The sequence below is a fragment of the Nerophis lumbriciformis genome, linkage group LG34, assembly GCF_033978685.3.
Source record: "Nerophis lumbriciformis linkage group LG34, RoL_Nlum_v2.1, whole genome shotgun sequence".
NCBI classification, from domain to species: Eukaryota; Metazoa; Chordata; class Actinopteri; order Syngnathiformes; family Syngnathidae; genus Nerophis; species Nerophis lumbriciformis.
The window spans coordinates 4041158-4064004 of record NC_084581.2 but is presented as its reverse complement, the minus strand read 5'-3'; the positions used below and the strand labels follow the sequence as shown (position 1 = coordinate 4064004).

Genomic DNA, 22847 nt, shown 5'->3' with positions numbered 1-22847 from the left:
GTTCACCACTGTGTTACATGGCCTTTCCTTTTAACAACACTCAATAAACGTTTGGGAACTGAGGAGACACATTTTTTAAGCTTCTCAGGTGGAATTCTTTCCCATTCTTGCTTGATGTACAGCTTAAGTTGTTCAACAGTCCGGGGGTCTCCGTTGTAGTATTTTAGGCTTCATAATGCGCCACACATTTTCAATGGGAGACAGGTCTGGGCTACAGGCAGGCCAGTCTAGTACCCGCACTCTTTTACTATGAAGCCACGTTGATGTAACACGTGGCTTGGCATTGTCTTGCTGAAATAAGCAGGGGCGTCCATGGTAACGTTGCTTGGATGGCAACATATGTTGCTCCAAAACCTGTATGTACCTTTCAGCATTAATGGCGCTTTCACAGTTGTGTAAATGACCCATGCCTTAGGGCACTAATAAACCCCCATACCATCACAGATGCTGGCTTTTCAACCTTGTGCCTATAACGATCAGGATGGTTCTTTTCCTCTTTGGTCCGAAGGACACGACGTCCACAGCTTCCAAAAACGATTTGAAATGTGGACTCGTCAGACCACAGAACACTTTTCCACTTTGTATCAGTCCATCTTAGATGAGCTCAGGCCCAGCGAAGCCGACGGCGTTTCTGGGTGTTGTTGATAAACGGTTTTCGCCTTGCATAGGACAGTTTTAACTTGCACTTACAGATGTCGCGACCAACTGTAGTTACTGACAGTGGGTTTCAGAAGTGTTCCTGAGCCCATGTGGTGATATCCTTTACACACTGATGTCGCTTGTTGATGCAGTACAGCCTGAGGGATCGAAGGTCACGGGCTTAGCTGCTTACGTGCAGTGATTTCTCCAGATTCTCTGAACCCTTTAGTGATATTACGGACCGTAGATGGTGAAATCCCTAAATTCCTTGCAATAGCTGGTTGAGAAAGGTTTTTCTTAAACTGTTCAACAATTTGCTCACGCGTTTGTTGACAAAGTGGTGACCCTCGCCTCATCCTTGTTTGTGAATGACTGAGCATTTCATGGAATCTACTTTTATACCCAATCATGGCACCCACCTGTTCCCAATTTGCCTGTTCACCTGTGGGATGTTCCAAATAAGTCTTTAATGAGCATTCCTCAACTTTATCAGTATTTATTGCCACCTTTCCAAACTTCTTTGTCACGTGTTGCTGGCATCAAATTCTAAAGTCAATGATTATTTGCAAAAATTATGTGTTGTCTTTGTAGCATATTCAACTGAATATGGGTTGAAAATGATTTGCAAATCGTTGTATTCCGTTTATATTTACATCTAACACAATTTCCCAACTCATATGGAAACGGGGTTTGTACATTACCCAGAAGGCTCACGGTGTGGACGGTAACTGAAAGCTAAGGATGAGTATAAGAGTTATGTTGTTCGAGCATTTAAAAGTTGAGATATGGTTACACTGTTTCTGATTTGTCTACACAAGAAGCAAACATACGTTTTGATGACAGTTGACGTTCATTTGAGCGCTGCTAATATTTGTCACAATAGCAACAATGGTAACTGGCTACTTAATAAGTTCAATTATTTTGAATTAAAATATCGTATTTTATAAGGCGCATTAAAGGGGTCATATTATGATTTTATTTTTTATACATTTAAAACACTTCCTTGTGGTCTACATAACATGTAATGGTGCTTCTTTGGTCAAAATGTTGCATAGATTATGTTTTACAGACCATCTTGAAGTCTCTTCCGGATATGCCGGTCTGTGGGCGATCTTATTTATGTGGCTGCACTTTGACAGCATCTCCTCCCCGCCATCTTTGTTGTACCGGTAGTTTTTAGCACGTCCATAGCGAGTCTACTGACGGATATAAGTTAGAACTGTACGCTACTTTGTATTAGAAATGGCAACAGCTGAGGATGAATGCCCAAAAACAAGAGAATAGAGGAAAAGAAGGAGCTTATTGTCTACAGCGCCGACTACAATGGCGGACGCGCGAACATTTTCGGGACTTATGCAGATCCCAAATACACAACAACAGGAACCAAAATGTAGGAAAATTTGGTTTTGTATAATATTGCAAAACAAAACCCCAGATAATGTCTGCAAATAGGTGCCATTTTGCGGTCCTTACACACACCATTATAATACCCGTATGTTGAATCACAGAACGTCTAACTACAGTAGCCGAAATGCTCCGCATTTCATCAAGCGGTGCGGCTTCATAGCTTACCAAAGTCACACTAAAACATTTTGACAGATTTTTGAGCGCTGTGTGTAATGTTTTATATTCTTAATGAAAGATCAACATTTTGGTGTTGCTAGGTTACTACTCGTAAGGAAGCTTGCGTCATTTAGTGCAGTGGTGCCCAACCAACGGTCCGAGGACCGGTACCGGTCCGTGACTCATTTTCTACCGGGCCGCACAGAAACAATACCGTATTTTCCGCACTATAAGGCGCACCTAAAAACCACAATTTTTCTCAAAAGCTGACAGTGCGCCTAATAACCCGGTGCGCTTTATTACGATTCATTTTCATAAAGTTTCGGTCTCGCAACTTCGGTAAACAGCCGCCATCTTTTTTCCCGGTAGAACAGGAAGCGCTTCTTCTTCTACGCAAGCAACCGCCAAGGAAAGCACCCGCCCCCATAGAACAGGAAGCGCTTCACCCGCCCCCGGAAGAAGAAGAAAAAACGCGCGGATATCACCGTACGTTTCATTTCCTGTTTACATCTGTAAAGACCACAAAATGGCTCCTACAAAGGACAAGGATCCGGTTCATAAAAAGACGCAATCTCTCCATCCGCACACGGATTACTACCGTATTTCACAGCAACTGATATTCCTGTGAACTGCACTGTGGAACGGGAGCACGTACGGTGAATATTCGCACCACAGAGAATGAGAAGTCATCCTTCACTGTGGTTCTAGCTTGCCATGCTAACTTCCACCCAGGGTGATATTCAAAAGGAAGACCTTGCCAAAAGAGACCTTTCCAGCCGGCGTCATCATAAAAGCTAACTCGAAGGGATGGATGGATGAAGAAAAGATGAGCGAGTGGTTAAGGGAAGTTTACGCGAAGAGGCCGGGTGGCTTTTTTCACACAGCTCCGAAGGCGAACACACCTTCACTAAGACGGGCAGATAGCGCCGGTCGACATACGCCAACATCTGCCAGTGGATCGTAAATGCCTGGGCAGATAGTTTCGGTCACAACTGTGGTCCGAGCTTTCCGGAAGGCAGGATTCACAGAACTGCTGCACAACAACAGCGACACTGAATCCGATGACTTCGACGAGGCGGAGCCGGCCATTTTTGGATCCCACGCTTGCGCAACTTTTCAATTCGGACACCGAAGACGAAGAATTCGAAGGATTTACGAATGAAGAATAACTTCAGAAGGTGAGCGCTATGTTTATTTTGTGTGTTGTGACATTAACGTTCGAGCAACATTATGTTGCTATTTATTGCTCTACACCATTTTGAATTTTACTATGTTTGTGATTGCACATTTGCGTACATTTTGGGACAGAGTTGTTAGAACGCTGGTTTTCAATATATTATTAAAGTTTGACTGAACTATCTGACTGTTTTTTTGACATTCACTTTAGCGCAGCATAGGCGCGGCTTATAGTCCGGGGCGGCTTATTGGTGGACAAAATTATGAAATATGTAATTCATAGAAGGTGCGGCTAATAATCCGGTGCGCCTTATAGTGCGGAAAATACGGTAATTAATTTATAAACTACCGCATTTTCTCCGACTTAACTTTCGCCTGTCCCACTAAACACACCAATAAGCTTGTTAATAGATGTATATTACAACTCCTTTGTTATAGTACATGGGACAGTGCACATTAATGGACATATAAAATGCTAATGTGCCAGATTGTTGCCAAAGGCACATTTTTTTTGCTGTTTTTATCTGCCACACGTAGAAAGCCGGTCCGTGAAAATAATGCATACAATAAACTGATCCCTGGTGGAAAAAAGGTTGGGGAACCTCGATTTAGTGAACAAGTCTAAACGTATCTCTTATGTGTGACTGTAATCTACTGGTCAAATTTATCATTACACCTTCTAACACATAAAATTGCTTTGAGGTTGGTAAGCACGACCACAATTATTATTTACATTAGGCGCATCGGGTTAAAAGGCGCACTTGGATTTTTGAGAAAATGATAGTATTTTAAGTGTTCCTTATAGTCCAAATAATACACAACTGTATGCACTTTGGTTCAATACAAAGTACATTTGTGATACACCAAATCAGTCCCACCAAGAATTTACGATATTGGGATTGTTGCAATTCAGCCATACTCAACCAATCATTGTGAATTATGCGAGGGCTCGCAACTTTGTCCAATTCCTGCAATTTCCCTGCACATTTTAGCAAATCATTTTTGTCAATCGAATATGGCAAAATGTGCGAGGAAATTGCAGGAATTTGGACAAAGTTTTGAGGCAAAATTTGCAAGTCAGAGATATACCGCAGGGATGGCAGTTGTGTTCCTTTCTTTTCAGTCTCTGCTTGTTGACCTATGGCTAATTGTTCATATAGTTCCGTTATTCCTTGGTTGACTGCCGTCTTCCATGACGTTCGGTTTTCAGCAACTGCCTTCCATATGGCGGGGTTGATTTTGCATTTTGTCATGAAGCTTTTGCAGTTGTCCTTGTACCTCAATCTTTGTTGTCTTCTTCTCCTTTTGCCATGGGCCATTTTTCCAAAGAGGAACTGCTGTCATCCATTCCTTTTCACATGTCCCAAACACCTGAGTCTTCTTTTGCGTAAGATTGAGAACATGCTTTGAATATCTGTCTTTTTCTTAATACTTCTGCGTTTCTTATTTTGTCCTTCCAGCTTATGTGCAGGATCTTGCAAAGGTATCTTTGTTAAAGCACATTTAGCTTCTTTTCTTGCCTAGAATATAGTGGCCATGCCTCTACACCATAAAGGAGGGTGTTTAGTATAAATGCTTTGTTTTGATTGTGAGAATTTTGTTGTTCCAAGCTCTTTTTGTCAACTTACCAAAGGATGTTGCTGCTTTACCTATCCTGGCCCCTATTTCATCGTCCATAACTGAGGCATTGACAGTTGAACCCAGGTAGCAGAATTTTTGTAATGTTTACAAGTGGTTAATCGTTCAGCTGGATGTTGCATTGTGTTGTTCCATCTAATGCCAGGGTGACAGTTTTCTGTGTGCTGATGGTCAGAAAGAATGTTTGACACGCATGAGGCAGACTGTCCAACATGTCTTGTAGTGTCATCTTGTGCGCAACCACGGCTGTGCCGTCAGCAAAAAGAAAATCCCTGACAACAGTTGTAGTGGTTTTGGTCTTAGTTCTCAGGTGTGCAAGGTAGAATAACTACCCATCTGTTCTCCAGTGAAGAAATACATCTCTTTGAAAGCATTCTATAAAAGCACTGCAAAGTAGATGCTGAAGAGTGTTGGTGCCAGGACACAACTTTGCTTAAGTCCGCTTTTTATCTCAAAACTTTCTACGGCGAATCCGTCAAAAAGTACCATTGCTTTCATCTCATTATGGAGAGTTTAAGTAGAGTAGGTAAACATCCGACTTTTTGAAGCACCATGTACAGGCCTGACCTACCAACTGTGTAAAATGTTTTCGCCCGATCGACGTTCACAGCACTTTTCTTGCAACTGTCAGAGAGAGAAGATCATCTCCATAATTGAGCGCTCTGACCTGTACCCACATTGGCTTCTTGGGAGGACTTGATCTGCCAGTTTCTGGAGGCGCTTCAAGATGATCTGTGCAAATGTCTTGCTCAGCAAAGATATGCCTCTATAACTGTTACAGTCTCTCTTGTCACTTTTGTTCTTGTAGAATGTTATGATGTTGGTGTCTCTCATGTCGGGAGGTATTTCACCCTAACTCCAGCATACAGTTGACAACTTGTAGAGATGGGGAAGCAGAATGTCCTTGTTCTCTTTCAGGACCTCTGCAGGTATACTGTCACTGCGCTGCTGTTGTCCACAGCACATTCTTGTGAGTACTGGTTTGAATAATGTTCAACCCATCTGTTTATTTGCTGATTCTTGTCTGTGATCAACTGTCCTGTCAGGTGAGTGGTGTAACTTTATTAACTTGTGGGCCAAGGGCAGTCTTGATCTTCTCATACATTATCTTTAAGTTTTCAGTGTCTGATGCCTGTTTTATCTCTATACAGAGATTTGCCCAGTAGTAGTGGGCACATCGTCTTATCTTATGCTGTGTAGTTTGGACTTAGCTGCTTTTGGGCGACTGAGTGTGCTGAGTGTTGGATCATGTTTGTGGACCATGAGGGCTGAACGTTGCATCAGTGTTGATGCATTGATTTCGATCCAGTCCTCTCGTGATTCTCTCGTGGTCATGTAAGCGTAAGAAGCTGACTCATAGATGGCTGTTCTTAAACCAGACCACATCATGTCAGATGTGAAGTCATCCATGTCTTCTAACAGTACCTTAAAATTGCTTCTGAAATAAAACATTTGCCTCTTGGTTGCTCTTCTTGGTGTTGATCTTTAGCTCTCTCTCTGTCTTTGTTTTCTGCACGTTTTTAAGCATCACTTTTGCCTTGGCGACAATAAGCGAGTGATCTGTGTTGCAGTCTGCATTGTGATATGACGTAGATTTCACAGTGTTAATGTAAGCTCTTCTAACAATTACAATATACAGCAACCCAATCGTGGGTGACGCCATGAAGCCTTGTAGTGGTCCTTGCCATTGTAGAAGGTGTTCATAATACAAAGGTTGTTTGCTGTGCTGTATTCCACTAGTCTTTGGCCGTTCTCATTGATCTTTCCCACTCTGAACTGACCAAGGCAAGTTGGCCTTGCCTGGGAGTCTGCACTTAGCCTAGCATTAGTCGCTGAGAATTAAAGATTGATCTTTAGCAGGTATGTTTTGGGGGTCTCTAAAGATTTTCATAGAAGAGGTCTTTTTTCTCATTTCCTATCATTCGTGTTGGAGCCTAGACACTTGACGTGGCAGATTCCTGTTGAAGTAGCTACAACAGGAATGCTCAGAAATACCTGGCTTGAGGTGTGCTGGGGCAGCACGGTGAAACAGGGGTTAGTGCATGTGCCTCACAATACAAAGTTCCTGGGTTCGATTCTTGGACTCGGGGTCTTTCTGTGTGGAGTTTGCATGTTCTACCCGTGACTGCGTGGGTTCCCTCCGGGTACTCCAGCTTCCTCCCACCTCCAAAGACACGCACGTGGGGATAGGTTGATTGGCAACACTAAAAATTGGCCCTAGTGTGTGAATGTTAGTGTGAATGTTTTCTGTATATCTGCGTTGGCCCTGCGATGAGGTGGCGACTTGTCCACGGTGTACCCCGCCTACCGCCCGAATGCAGCTGAGATAGGCTCTAACACCCCCCGTGACCCCGAAAGGGACAAGCGGTAAAAAATGGATGGATGGGATGGAGGTGTGCTGGTCTTCTTCAGCAGTTAGTTGTGCACTGCAAAGCTGGTGTCATGTATTCTGGGTTTACTTTTTCCTAGGCCCTTCCAGAAGAAGGTGTAATTAGATTATTTTACTGAGCCAGTATCAACAAGTCTGGTTTCCTGAAGGGCTGTGATGTCCATTTTCAGCCTTTTCATCTCCTTGCCCATATTGGCAGTTTTCCTTAACTCTTAAGTCCGGTAGAAATCGGTGTTGGAAAATCCAGTGCTCATTGTTCTCATGTTCCACGTATCCAACTTGAAAAGAGTGGATTATTGATTTTTCTTGCCTGCTGATATGTCAATGTCTGCTTTTCGGCTTTTGGCCTAGTCTCCATACACCCCTAAGAACAGGCAGTAGTGGCGGATCATCCCCTTGCTGCCTGGGTGCTGCCCAGCTTGAGGCGGGCGTTAGCTGATCATTGCAGCTGAATAGCTACTCCCACCGTCAAAGTTGACCTGTTCGCCAAATGAAGCCGGCTTATAACCCGTAAACTGTCAACTCCCGTGTTTTATTGTAATACAGTGGTACACATTTTTGTTAACACCTCTCCCACTGGCTGGCTGATGTCAACATAAGCAGTTGTCGAAACTGAAACTATTCATTGCTTGCATATTTACTTTGGCCAGAGACAGACCGAGAATGAGCGATAGTTACGGAATTAGACAGTACCACACTATAGTTATGTTGCTGTTGTCTTTGCAAGCTGCTTAGCCATTATAATTAGGGTTGTCCCGATACCAATAATTTAGTACCGGTACCGGTACCAAAATGTATATTGATACATTTTGATACTTTTCAATACTTTTCCAAATAAAGGGAACTCTGAAAATTGTTAATATTGGCTTTATTTTACCAGAAAATCTTACACTACATTGAACACTCACAGTCAAAGAATAATTTTACAAGGTTAAAATATAAATTAAAGGGCATTAAACACATTGGACTTTTCTTGTTGCACTTAAAGAACAATATACAATTTTCCATATTACATACAGTCTGCCACAATCAAGGATTATATTAGAATATAGATTGTAGCTGAGATAGGCTCCAGCGCCCCCCGCGACCCCAATGGGAATAAGCGGTAGAAAATGGATGGATGGATGGATAACAGAAAGTTTTACTGACATTATATTAAATTATTCATGATTTATGGTTGCCACTCTTGGTCTGTGCGTTAAGAAAATTACAATTATTAATAAGTAGTCAATCAAAACTATAGATACATGTACACATATAAGCCATGTAGTAGGTAAACACATTTATTAAAGACAAAACACAAATTGTAGGAATTTGTTACAAAATTCAGTCATTTCACTTGCATTAGTTGACGCTAGATGCAGCTGTTTTGACTACGCTAATATTTGGCATCAAGCCAAGCAGCTGTGTGCGCATCAACGTATCTGAATATGCACAACAGGGGAGCTGGTTAATTTATTAGTAGCGTACAGTATGTATGTTTGCGAGAATGGCAATGTGTTGGCTGAGTGATGTCAGTGAGTGAGTGGGCGAGTAAAGAGAGAGAGAGGTAGCGCGTGCACTGCATAGTAGAAGGATGGTCCTTGTGCAGATCTGAATGCTTATTATTTAAATGTTTACCTAAGTCTGAAGCAAAGGTCGTAATACTATTCGCCACATTTGGCGAGGCGTGTTTTAAAGCAGCTGTTGTGAGAATAGTGTAAGTGTGTGGGTGCTCCTTTTAGAATGGCAGTATTTTATGGGGTGAGTGACGTGAGTAAGTGAGTGGGCAAGTAAGGAATGGTAGCGGTAGCATGTGCAGGAGTGTCAATATCATGGTGGATGTCCGGTTGTGCCCTGTGGAAATTATAAATAAAGTGACAAAGTTGTAACTAATCGACGGCCTCGTCATTCCAACCAAAGAGCGGAGCTTTACGGACCCATTGCCCGGTAAAGTGAAGGGTTTAAAAAACAAAACATCGGCCCTGGATGGAACGTCTCCCCTGCACTCCTCGACCATGGTCTGGGAGCCGACAAGCAGGAAAGATGTAAAGCAACACTTGCAACGCGGCGTCTACCTGCTTAAGGCGTCACTTTTATTGGTAGTTTTGAAGCCCAAATACCTTCATATTGCGCCTCTTTGTTAACCAGTAGAATTACCGTTTTTTTGCCATTCTTCCCCACCACGATGTTATTGCTTGTATGCACTTTGTGTGTGCGTTTTGACACATCATGCGCCTCTGCTCTGTAGTCACCGCCGCACAGCGGCATTCAGATGAAAAGAATGGTACCGGTATTTTTCAATGGTTGTATAGTACCGATTTCAATTGATTAGTACCGCAATACTTTATTATTACTGGTATACCGTAAAATCCTAATTATAATAATGAAGTTAGCACAACTAAATCACGTGTCAACTTAAACATACACAATTTTTTCATTAAAAAAGCCTTTGGCTCCCACATTTTATGTCAACAAAAGTGGTCGACTGAAGGGGCCACTTTTTAGTAAAATTAGGAGCTAAGTGGACCAGGACTTGATGAGTTAAGCAATTTAGATGAGTTGTCAACTTAAGCAGGTTAGCAATAATTATTATTTTGACCATACTAGGTGGAAATGACCCCTTTAGCTCTAATATTTTATGTCAAAAAAAGCAGGTCGACTTAAGCAGGCTTTTTTTAGTATTAAGAACAAAATTAGATGATTTTTTTGACATAAATGGTAGTGTCTAAAACAGCTTGGCAATATTGACGTTAACAATACTACATCACATTCTATCATCTTAATGACCTCTTTGAGTCACCAATCTTACATTGACAAAAGCAGTTGACTTAAGCAGGTACTTTTTAATAATACAAAAACACGGGACCCCCATGGGCCTCATGTATTAAACGTTCACATGCACAAAAACCTGCCGTACGACCTATTTCACGGCAAAGATGAGATGTATTGAGTGAAATATATATATATATATATATATATATATATATATATATATATATATATATATATATATATATATATATATATATATATATATATATCCATCCATCCATCCATCCATTTTCTACCGCTTATTCCCTTTGGGGTCGCAGGGGGCGCTGGAGCCTATCTCAGCTACAATCGGGCGGAAGGCGGGTTCCAACTTCCATGGCCACCGTCCTGCTGTCTATATCAACCAGGGTGAGCCCCACCCCTTTCGTGAGCGCACTGCGCGCAGAGTGACCCCTGTTACGCGCCCCCGGCAACAGGGGTGGCGGGCAGGTAAGCTGCGCGGGCGGAGCGCGCGGAGTGACCCCTGTTACGAGCCCCCGGCCACGGGGGTGGCGGGCAGGTAAGCTGCATACCTGCTGCGCGTGACGCCGGCCGCGGCGAAGGCGGACGAGGCGGGGTGTCGGTGCGGTGGGCGCGGTGGTGACCCTGGACGTGCGTCGGGCCCTTCTCGCGGATCGCCTCAGCTACGGCTCCCGGTGGGGCCCTCTCGGGGGAAGGGGCCTCGGTCCCGGACCCCGGCGAGGCGTCCCTTCTCCGCTCCGTAAAAGTGTCCATCTCTTCTTTTTTTTTTTCTTCTGTTGTGGCATATGCAGCAGGTGCCTGCTCGTTTTTCGTATGTGGGTAACAACATTTAACTATGTATATATATTTCCGAATTGGTTTAACTGCCACCCGCCTGAATCTATTTAAAATCTTTTTTTTTTTATTTCAACCGCCCGACCCGACCCGACCCGACCCGACCCGCGGATAAAATCTAATTTTTTTTAATTTCATCCGCCCGATCCGCGGATAATCCGCGGACTCCGCGGTTGTGCCCGCAAACCGCGCATCTCTAATATATATATATATATATATATATATATATATATATATATATATATATATATATATATATATATATATATATATATATATAGGGGATAATCAGGTGGAGACTTGTCCAGGGTGTACCCCGCCTACCGTCCGAATGCAGCTGAGATAGGCTCCAGCACCCCCCGCGACCCCAAAAGGGACAAGCGGTAGAAAATGGATGGATGGATAATCAGAGTCACCTACTTCTTTTAAAGTTCTACGTATCATTGCGGCGACTATCTTTTCAAATGGGTTGCAGCACTAATTTATCTCTGGTCCGCTTGTCTGTTTTGGCCAGATCGGTAGGTTGTGAGTTCAAACCCCGGCCGAGTCATACCAAAGACTATAAAAAATGGGACCCATTACCTCCCTGCTTGGCACTCAGCATCAAGGGTTGGAATTGGGAGTTAAATCACCAAAAATGATTCCCGGGCGCGGCACCGCTGTTGCCCACTGCTCCCCTCACCTCCCAGGGGGTGAACAAGAGGATGGGTCAAATGCTGAGGACAAATTTCGCCACACCTAGTGTGTGTGACAATCATTGGTACTTTAACTTTAATTAACTTAATAAACATCCTTTTTTACCTTCTTCCTTATGTCCAATAATTTTGTATATCAGCCTGTGTACAGTTATTGGAGCACACAGCAATGAAAGGCTTTGAATCTCAACCCTCTTACGAAGGCTTGAAACACAAGAAACAAGCACCTCCTAGCGATTCATACAAGGGACCGCCTAAAATAGGTTAGCAGTAATGAAGTTAACTATAATACAACACATGTCGCTATAAACTGACCTATTTTTCATAAAAAAGGACCCCTTTGGCGCTAACATTTTATGTCGTTAAAACCAGGCGCGCTTTTTATTAGTCTTAAGAACGCAATTAGATGGGTGGTCAACATAAACGACACTGCCAAAAACAGGTTTGCAAAAATGACGTTAACAATACTACAATACATGTTGACATATACTCATAGTGATAGGCAAGTTACTTGGAAAATTTAGTAAGCTAAGCTACAAGTTATTTTCGATTAAATGTAGCTAAGCTACAGGGCACATCCCACTGGGAGGAGACCCCGCGGCAGGCCAAGGACCAGATGGGGGAATTACATCTCCTCTCTGGCCTGGGAACGCTTCGGATCCCCCAGGAGGAAGTTGCTAATGTTGCTCTGGAGAGGGAAGTCTGGGGGTCTCTGCTGGAACTGTTGTCCCTGCGACCCGATTCCGGATAAGCGGTTGAAGATGGATGGCTGGATAAGCTACAGGGGAAGTAATCCCTGTACAATTGTAACAAACTACACTACAAGCTACAAAGCAAAAGTAGCTTGCTACTTCAGAGCTACATTTAAAGGTGCCATGTGTGGAGTTTGCATGTTCTCCCTGTGACTGCGTAGGTTCTCTCCGGGTACTCCGGCTTCCTCCCACCTCCAAACACATGCACCTGGGGATAGGTTGATTGGCAACACTAAATGGGCCCTAGTGTGTGAATGTGAGTGTGAATGTTGTCTGTCTATCTGTGTTGGCCCTGTGATGAGGTAGCGACTTGTCTAGGGTGTACCCCGCCTTCCGCCTGAATGCAGCTGAGATAGCACCCCTCGCGACCCCAAAAGGGACGAGCGGCAGAAAATGGATGGATGGACGTGTAATAATGTGGCCAGAAATTGTACTGCAATCACGGTCAAAATTCTGTAGTCCCCTCTCCATGACTGAGGTTGCCAGATACAAAGCCGAGTCCGAATCCTACTTCAAGGAACTTCAAATGGCAATCGACGAGTCCTACGCTCTTGTGTATGCTTCTTGCAAGATGGTTTACTAATTAATTATGCCACATTTTGCTGATGTCGATTAGCCAAATGTATTTGTAAAGTTACGCAGCAATATTTTCGTCCGTAGTCCGGACAGATCGTTGGCATTACCCTGCTGAAATGTCCAGTATGACCGCACAGACCACCATCGAAATAATTATATATAATAATATACAATATATTATACATCGCATAGGCCTACTTTGATGGCAATCCAAGACCAACAGTAAAATTACCGCCACATTTCAATCAGCATAACTCCATGTTGCATCCAACCTGACACACTGCATTCTCCTCCATGTACGCACATCACCATCTTTCAGTGCAGACTGCAATTCTATGAGCCAACCCACATTACGCACACACCACGTTACGCACACTAGTGGTTAGAGTGTCCGCCCTGAGATCGGTAGGTTGTGAGTTTAAACCCCGGCCGAGTCATACCAAAGACTATAAAAATGGGACCCATTACCTCCCTGCTTGGCACTCAGCATCAAGGGTTGGAATTGGGGGTTAAATCACCAAAAATGATTCCCGGGCGCGGCCACCACTGCTGCCCACTGCTCTCCTCACCTCCCAGGGGGTGATCAAGGGTGATGGGTCAAATGCAGAGAATAATTTCGCCACACCTAGTGTGTGTGTGGCAATAACTGGTACTTTAACTTTTAACTTTAACACCTAGTTACGTATAAATCATATAGCTTACTACCATGTCAATACACAAAGTAGAAAATCATTTTATGCATTATGGTGTGCCAAGCAAATCCCACTCCATATGTGTTTGATGCACTTTCAGTACCAGAAACCGCAATTAGCCGCGCTAATGTTCAAACCCATTTCCTCAGCGTATCAGCATATTGAGAACTAAATAGGCACTGAAAATACCCATATCCATTGTTTCATTGACCGGGCTAGCATGCTAAGCATTACAATAGTGTGATGGTGCTTTGCTCCTAGGCATTCTTTGCACGAACATACTAGCTTTGTTAGCCTGTATTGGACAAACAATATATTTCCATATATTACAAATATAGTTTACATACGAAATGTCAATTCCCATTTATTACAAGTACTAAGAAAACATAAATGCCTTAACTAACCTATCTATCAAGGAGGAAATTAGCAAGATTGGCATCAGATGAAAAAATCTTCTCCAATACAAATCCTTGTTTTGTTCCTGGCTTTGTCATGAATACGTTGAGAATCGTAACAACGCTTTTTAGATTCACTAAGATCTGACATGTTTAGTAGCTTTACCAGTGGCAGTAGCTCGGCGAAGGTGGCGGTGCGTAACTGGCAACCTGGATGTGACACACTCTCGAAGTTTCTAAATGGTGAAGCGGTGGAGGGCGGGGCATCAAAATTAAAACTATAACAAGATTTCGGCGCTGTGAATGTAATTTTGAAATGAGCATATCTCGGCTGAGCTACTGTTATCAGATATAGAGTTATTTGAAAAGACCATGATTTATTCATGCCTATTGACTTATCAGGGTCATTTAATGATGACTTGACATGAAATTATTACATTTGGCACTTTTAATGGCATTCATATCTATAGGTCAACATGATAATATCAATGTTAATGTAACTGAGAGTGTACAAATGGACCCAATAAGGGTCCATTACTATTAACTATCTGTCATTGAGCTGGGGACACCCTACAACTACTGTATGTATTTATTTAGTTTGCCTTTTCTTTGGCCCACTCCTATAATGTCATTCATTTTCTCTACCTACAGTAAAAACCAGTATCCATCTATATCTTGACAAAAAAAACAATGACTTGTGTGTTGTTTGGGAACAGTTAGTAATGGTTATGTGCAGTAAAACTTTTCATGAACTCAACTCACCTTAATGTGTGTTCCTAAATTTGAGTTCTACGTCTGAGATGAAGAGAGCAGTTATGATTTTGGTTTACAGAGTAAACAAATAAAATGTGAGGTTTTAGCCATTGTTTTCTCTAAACATATACATTTGTCTGAATATGGCCAAGGACACGCATTATTGTGAGTTTCCTGCACGTTATTTTCATCACAAAAAGAAAAATCTAATCTACGGGAGGGATTCCTCCCGTAGATCTCTCACTCCCTCGTCGTCATGTGACATGAGTGCGTGACTGTTATGATTTTGCTTACTAGTTTCGATGACCCGCCTTATCTTGCCTCTGATTGGCCAGTCCGTAATGTTTCGCCCTAACCTTAGCCAATTGTGACTCATCATACAAACACCAACCAATCAGCATGGATTTTCTCCATAAGTATGGATGTTCTCATTCATCCAGGTCATTGTATTTTCTCCGTATTTTGTGGGGCCTGAATTGGCAGTCCATTTTCTCTCTTTGTAGCTCGTAGCTTTGATGTAAGCTACCTAGTTACATGGGTGTAAAAGTAGCTAAGCTACAGAAAAAGCTACTGGTTAAAAAAGTAGCTAAATGACCCCTTTGGGTCACAAATTTTACATTGACAAAATAAGTCAACCTAAGTGGGCACTTTTTAATGACTATAAAACAGGGGACCAGCACTTGATGAGTTGGGCAACTAAGATGAGTTGTCGACATAAACATAATCGTCTACAACAGGTTGGCAATAATGAAGTGAACTATACTACAAAACATGTTAACAAAAACTGACCTAGTTTTCATGGAAAAGACTTATGTAGCTCTCACATTTTATGTCGACAAAGGCAGGTGGACTTTAGCGAACACTTTTTAGTAATACAAAATCAGTTAAACGGGTTGCCGACATAAACATAACTCTTTGAGAAGGTTAGCAATAATATTTTTGTTGACAATAGTATGTCGACATAAACGGATCATTTTTCATAGAAGTGATCCCTTTGGCTCCCGCATTTGATGTCTACAAAAGCGGTCGACTCTGTACGTCGACAAACGCGGTTGACTTAAGCAGGCACTTTTTAATAATAAGATCAGAGGTGACCAGAACCTGATGAGTTGGGCAACTTAGACAGGTTGTCGACATAAACGGGACAGTCTAAAACAGATTAGGAAAAAAAAAAAAGTAAACGATACTACAACGCATGGATGGATGGATGGATGTCAACATAAACTGACCTGTTTTTCATAGAAAAGACACATTTGGCTCTCTCTTTATCTGTTGACAAAAGCTGACCGACTTAAGCAGGCTTTTTTCAGGATTAGGAACACAGTTAGATGGGTTGTCGGCATAAACGGGATCGTCTAAAACAGGTTAGCGTTATTAAAGCTAACAATACTGCAACACAGGATGACTAACTTAAAGTTAAAGTACCCATGATTGTCACACACACACTAGGTGTGGTGAAATTTGTCCTCTCCGTTTGACCCATCCCCTTGTTCAACCCCTGGGAGGTGAGGGGAGCAGTGGGCAGCAGCAGTGGCCGCGCCCGGGAATCATTTTTGGTGATTTAACCCCCAATTCCAACCCTTGATGCTGAGTGCCAAGCAGGGAGGTAATGGGTCTCATTTTTATAGTCTTTGGTATGACTCGGCCGGGGTTTGAACCTACCGATCTCAGGGCGGACACTCCAACCCATGGGTAGGGAACCTATGGCTCTCGAGCCAGATGTGGCTCTTTTGATGACTGCATCTGGCTCTCAGATAAATCTTAGCTGACATTGCTTGAAATGATAAGTAATGAATAATTCCGCGGATAATCACAATGTGAAAAATAACCTTCAAAATATAAAACATTCTCATGCATTTTAATCCATCCATCCGTTTCCTACCGCACCTGTTCAAGAAGTCGCATTAGTGGTAAGAAGTATTTTATTTATTATTGGTAAGCTTCAGAATAACAATGCTATTAAAAAGAATAAGAGACTTATTATATTCTAAAAATGTTGGTCTTTCTTCAAAATGCACGCATTTAGTTATATTCAGTGTTAACAAAATATTATATGGCTCTCACGGAACTACATTTTAAAATATTTGGCTTTCATGGCTCTCTCAGCCAAAAAGGTTCCCGACCCCTGACCTAACCACTAGGCCACTGAGCAGGTACTAGGCCACTGAGTAGTAAGGACCCCTTTGGCTCTCACTTTTTACGTTGAAAAAATTTAAGCAGTCTTGTTTTAGAATTAAGACCACAGACGGGTTGTCAACATAAACGGCACAGTCTTAAACAGGTTAAAAAAAAAATTAAAAGAATAGAACTCGTTGGAGTCAAGCCACATAGACATAAGCGGGGTTTAGTGTAACAAACCCTAACACATGCCAGCTACTCTCTGCAGTTAAGTAAATCCATAGGGTACACAGTAAGTTTTGCGTGTCGAAAGGTTCATGTTTGACTGAATTGTTGTTATTAAAGACAGCATTAGTATATTGAAGGGGAATGTAGACATCAATTGTTTCAGGTTTCCAGTACGCATTGTTGAGAGAAGGGGAGGTCCATTAACGCGTCATGTATTCTAGGTATCTCCCCAAATCACATGAGACTCACCTGCTTCTCCACAGAGCCGTGAGCGCCAGGCAGGAGAGGAGCAGAGGCGCACTGCTGGTGCTCCACATGGTTGCTTGGGCACCGACACGACCAGGACCACCACTGCAACCACAAGGAGACCTTCTTCATTGATCACATGCGCCGCATCAAGATACAATGCAGGACACAACCAACCGAGAGGAAGGAGCAGAGGAAGAGGAGGGGGGTGTAGGGAGGGGAGGAGGAGATGCTGGCAATTAGTACTGTTAGTCGATACTTGAAATTTTGCTGTCGATCTGATACCAAGTGCATACAGGACCAGTATTGCCAATATTGACACTTATACCAATACTTTTTATTTGAAATATTTCAGATCACTAAATCAAAAGTAAGGCCTTCAAATTAAAAGCACACCGGTAAAAAAAAAAAGATGGTTACACCACATGAGTCGTGTCTTTTCTGCCCTAGCACGTATGGTGTCTCTGACAATATTATTTTGTACTTACAAGTCACACTGTATGTTATTATTATACTCTTTATGTACATGTATGTAGCAAATGCCATCCTGTGGTTTTTAGCTGCCACTGCTCCACTTAACTCTCGATCAATGGGGGCAGGCTCACATGGTAGAGCAGTTTTCCACATACTGTACTTGAGAGTTCCTGGTACTTGTCACTGATGTTGTGTCTTTGAGCAAGACACTTGACTCACCTTGCTCCCATTGCCACCCACACTGGTGTATGAATATGTGTGGCAGGACTCCCTTGCAAAATGGGACTTTCTAAACAAAGGTTTAAACTAGGGCTGTCAAAGTTGCCGCAATAATAACACGTTAAGTTAAGTTAAAGTTAAAGTACCAATGATTGTCACACACACACACTAGGTGTGGTGAAACTGCATTTGACCCATCCCCTTGTTCACCCTCTTGGAGGTGAGGGGAGCAGTGGGCAGCAGCAGTGGGCAGCAGCAGTGGCCGCGCTCGGGAATCATTTTGATGATTTAACTCCCAATTCCAACCCTTGATGCTGAGTGCCAAGCAGGGATAATGGGTCCCATTTTTATAGTCTTTGGTGTGACTCGGCAGGGGTTTGAACTCACAACCTACCGATCTCAGGACGGACACTCTAACCCAGTGGTTCTTAACCTGGGTTCGATCGAACCCTAGGGGTTCGGTGAGTCGGGCTCAGGGGTTCGGCGGAGGTCAAGACACACCCGACTCATCGTGTAAATAATTTTACGGATACGACAACAGCAGAAGTCAGACTGATTTTCAGGTGTGTAATTTGTTGTGAGCTTATGCACTGTGTTGGTTTTGTTCTTTGAACAAGGTGATGTTCATGCACGGTTCATTTTGTGCACCAGTAAAAAAAACATGGTAACACTTTAGTATGAACATATTCACCATTAATTTGTTGCTTATTAACATGCAAATTAGTAACATATTGGCTCTTAACTAGTCATTATTTAGTATTTAATGCCTTATTCGGCATGGCCTTATTATAACCCTAACCCTCTAACCCTGGCCCTAACCCGAACCCTAACCCTAACCAAATAACTCTAAATTAAGTCTTTGTTACTTAGAATATGTTCCCCTAGTGTCCAAAAAACTCTAAATTAAGTCTTTGTTACTTAGAATATGTTCCCCATACTAAAGTGTTACCAAAAACATATAATAACTTTGTCTTGAATTTGATAAAAAAGGAGGGTTCGGTGAATGCGCATATGAAACTAGTGGGGTTCGGTACCTCCAACAAGGTTAAGAACCACTGCTCTAACCCCTAGGCTACTGAGTTACTATAAGTTCCTTTAGACGGCGATCATTTTTTTAACACGCGATTGACGTGTATGTGTCCTGACCCCTTTTTGTCCCTCAGCCCAGTTCCATAGCGTGGGGAAATGTAATGGCATCCTGTTACTGTTGCGCCACAAGCTCGAAAATAGCGGACATAAATGGACAAAGAAAGCCATAGCAAGTCATTCTTCAACAAGGCAAGACTTTTTTATCTTCAATCGACGTGAGACGACATCATTGGATGGTGCCTTTGCCGGTTGTAAGAAGGAGCTTCACGTCCATCTTTACATTACAGTTAAGTGTATTAATACCATAAAATGTAGATTGTTACTTGTACTGTTTTGGTAAGATGGAATAAAAGCTAAGCAGAAAAAGAAGATGGTAGAGAGAAAGTCTAAAGTCCTTTTTATCTGAGATATTCACCAAAACATGTCAAGACACCTTTTCATACCAATCACACACTTCTGGCTTCACAATTATAGCGCTACGCTTCACATCCTTGTAACTACATAACAAAATGAAAAATGGTCTTATGTTAAGATTATGCTTTGTCAAAGATGTTTTGTAATGTAATATGGGATGTTTTTACCTAAAGTTTTCTGGCAGATTGAAATAATGTCTATATTATTTTAAAACCTGTTCTGATAGATATTCAGCAATTACAGAATGTTTAGCAGGCTGAATATTTTGTTTTAATAATAAATAGAGAAGGTTAAGACATTGTCTTACAGAGATAGGAATACCATTAACTTATGCAACATGTAATGCACAACATATCAGAAGCATTTATTCATGTAGAAATATCACATTTTACATTACTTAACATCTTTGACAATCAAACCATAATCGTAACAATCCACATTTTAGGTTAATACGTGAAACTGGTATCTAAACATGGTGTAGCTCCTCCCCTCTGAATGCAAGTGCTTCTACAGCTGGTATACAAGTTCTGCATTCCTACAAAATACAAAATCTGGCTAGACACCAAGGCACTGCAGGTAATTCTTTTTTTGTCTTTAAAAGCTTGTTTATGCCCTTTTGGTGTTGAGCTGTTTAAAAAAGCCCAATGTATATTTCATTAAAGCAAACTAATTGTCCGTCATAAAACCTTGAAAATAATCTGTCTATTGTACACTTATTAATGACGAAAAATTACATTTATCTGCGATTAATTGCAACCAATTTTGAGTTAAATATGAACAAACTGTGATTAACCGCAATTACATGTTTTAACCGTTTGACAGCCCTAGTTTAAACATAATAATAACAAATGATAAATTGTGCTCACTGCAGGTTTGATTCTAGCATGTGCAGGATGACCACTGTTAAAGTTACACTGTTTTTATTGTGAAATTACTTTCTGTGCAACTGTCGTAAATCATTCTTAAGGAACACTTTACGATACTGCTTTACCTTTTGAAACAGACAAGCTACTAATGTGAAAATAAATGACTTCTAAGGAATATAACAGGCAGATTTTTTTCCTTAATTATGTTCCCTAACTTTCCTGGGAATTTCCCTTATTTTCAAATGCAAATTTTGACAAATATGATTTAACATTTGTCATAGCACAAGCAATGTACTTCCAATTGTTTTGGGGTTTTTTTTCAAACAAAACAGGTCTCATTAATTAAGCTAATATAAATCGGATACTTTTATTGTGAAGTGACTTTCTGTGTAACTGTTACAATTATTGACAGAAACTTTACGATGCTGCATAGAGTTACTTGTATGTGTTGTTTGAAAATAAACGCTGTCCAAAGAACAAACCAATGGTGTGCTTCCCTTTTATTTATTTACAGGAAATGTCTCTTATTTTTAAATGCAAATATCGACATGTATTATTATCATCTTCTATCATTGCACCAATGTATTTTCAATTACTTTGCAGGAAATTTCCCTTGTATTCAAATAGTTGTTGGCATATAACATTTATCATTGCACAATACACTATTTTGTTTTCTTTAAATGTCAAATTCATCACTGTTACCTTTATTGTGAAATGACTTCCTGGGCAACTCTTGCAATTCGTTGTTGACGGGACGCCTTACTCAAACCATGTACTAATATGATCCAATTTAAGAGGTATTTACAAAGCACAATGGAGAATAATTTTGATAAACATTGTGAAAATTACACATTATTCGGGTCTCAATGTGAATGATGACTGACTTACCGGAACTGTTGTATTTAGAATTCATTGATATAAATCTAAAATGGTCCCTAGTGTGTGAATGTGAGTGTGAATGTTGTCTGTCTATCTGTGTTGGCCCTGTGATGAGGTGGCGACTAGTCCAGGGTGTACCCCGCCTTCCGCCCGATTGTAGCTGAGATAGGCTCCAGCGCCCCCCGCGACCCCAAAAGGGAATAAGCGGTAGAAAATGGATGGATGGATGGATGATGTAAATTGTGTTACAAGATGAGAAGAGGAACACATGTGTCAGTAATTGCTATGAAATGGAAAAGGGGTAGGATTAAATAAACTTTGCTTCTTCCTACTCCTTTTCGAACATGCTGTACAGAGAAATGAGAATGGAGATTACATGATGCAGATACATGTTCGAAATAAACTCAAATCATAAGTGCAGTCAGAACCGTATATGTAATAAACGCTGTCTGAAGAAATAAACAGGGTGGTGTGTTTCCCCTATTTGTGTTTATTTACAGTACTTTCCAGGAATTGTTCCTTAATTCCTAATACACATATTGACATGTGTCATTATCATTGGAAAAACAATATACTGTCATTCCCCCCCCTCAAAACATGTCAAATTCATCACGCTGGTATCGATCCGTTAATAAAGCCGCCGTAGATATCGACGCTATCGATATTTGGTTCGATGCGCACACCCTGGGTAATTAGTATTCTGTGACACGTCTCACGCACGCACACACACACACACACCGCTGTTGCCAAAAATACTCAATCACCTTAGCGCCACTTTTCATGAAACGAAAAAACATAGAAGATCCTATTTAGACAAATCCCATTACGAATGGCCGCTTTTTCTCGGCGCCGCCACGCCGTGTCACGATGGATGCGTGTGTCACGGCGCGCGCACGCACACACGCACGCCCACCTCCACACAGGCACTCACCTCAAGTGCAGCGGTAAGTGATGTGTCCAGCCGCGGGCGTCGAAGATGCAAAGGAGAAGAAGTGAGCATGAACGCGCAGCTGAGTCCTGATGTGCTGACAGGAGCTCGAGAGGCGCGTCATAGTCCACTCACATGGAATGCCGTCGCTGCCATTAAATCACACCAATGTGTTGCTTCGGAATGGAAGAATACAAATATATATATACATAAATAAAGATTTAAAAAAAATATATACATATATTTCAAAAGGTGTTGAGCATTGTCCTCACAGCTGTCGATGTGAGTCGTGATAAGCAAGAAGGAGCACATTGAGTCCTCTCATCTCCGCACTAAACTACACGCTTCTGCGCGAGGAGGAGGAGGAGGAGGAGGACACACACTGGGTCCTAAAGGTAGTTACTGGCCCCATCCTGGGAGCATACTTGCCAACCTTGAGACCTCCGATTTCGGGAGGGGGGGGGGGGGGGGGGGGGGGCGTGGTTAAGAGGGGAGAAGTATATATATTT

General features: G+C 41.9%; 1 protein-coding gene across 4 annotated transcripts in view; it reads right to left on the bottom strand.

The window, feature by feature from the left end:
• gabra2b (gamma-aminobutyric acid type A receptor subunit alpha2b) overlaps positions 1–22847 on the bottom strand; it is a 154555-nt gene that overhangs the window by 109400 nt on the left and 22308 nt on the right. Inside the window, exons 1-2 of one of the 4 annotated variants that reach the window (XM_061929357.1) lie at positions 22342–22663; positions 17473–17595 (exon numbers count right to left, since the gene is read on the bottom strand). In XM_061929357.1, coding sequence (XP_061785341.1) covers positions 17473–17540 — 68 coding nt within the window. In that variant the 5' untranslated portion in view covers positions 17541–17595; positions 22342–22663. Of the gene's footprint in view, positions 1–17472; positions 17596–22341; positions 22664–22847 lie in introns of those variants that run through there. The other 3 variants (XM_061929356.1, XM_061929355.1, XM_061929358.1) reach the window with 3 other exon arrangements.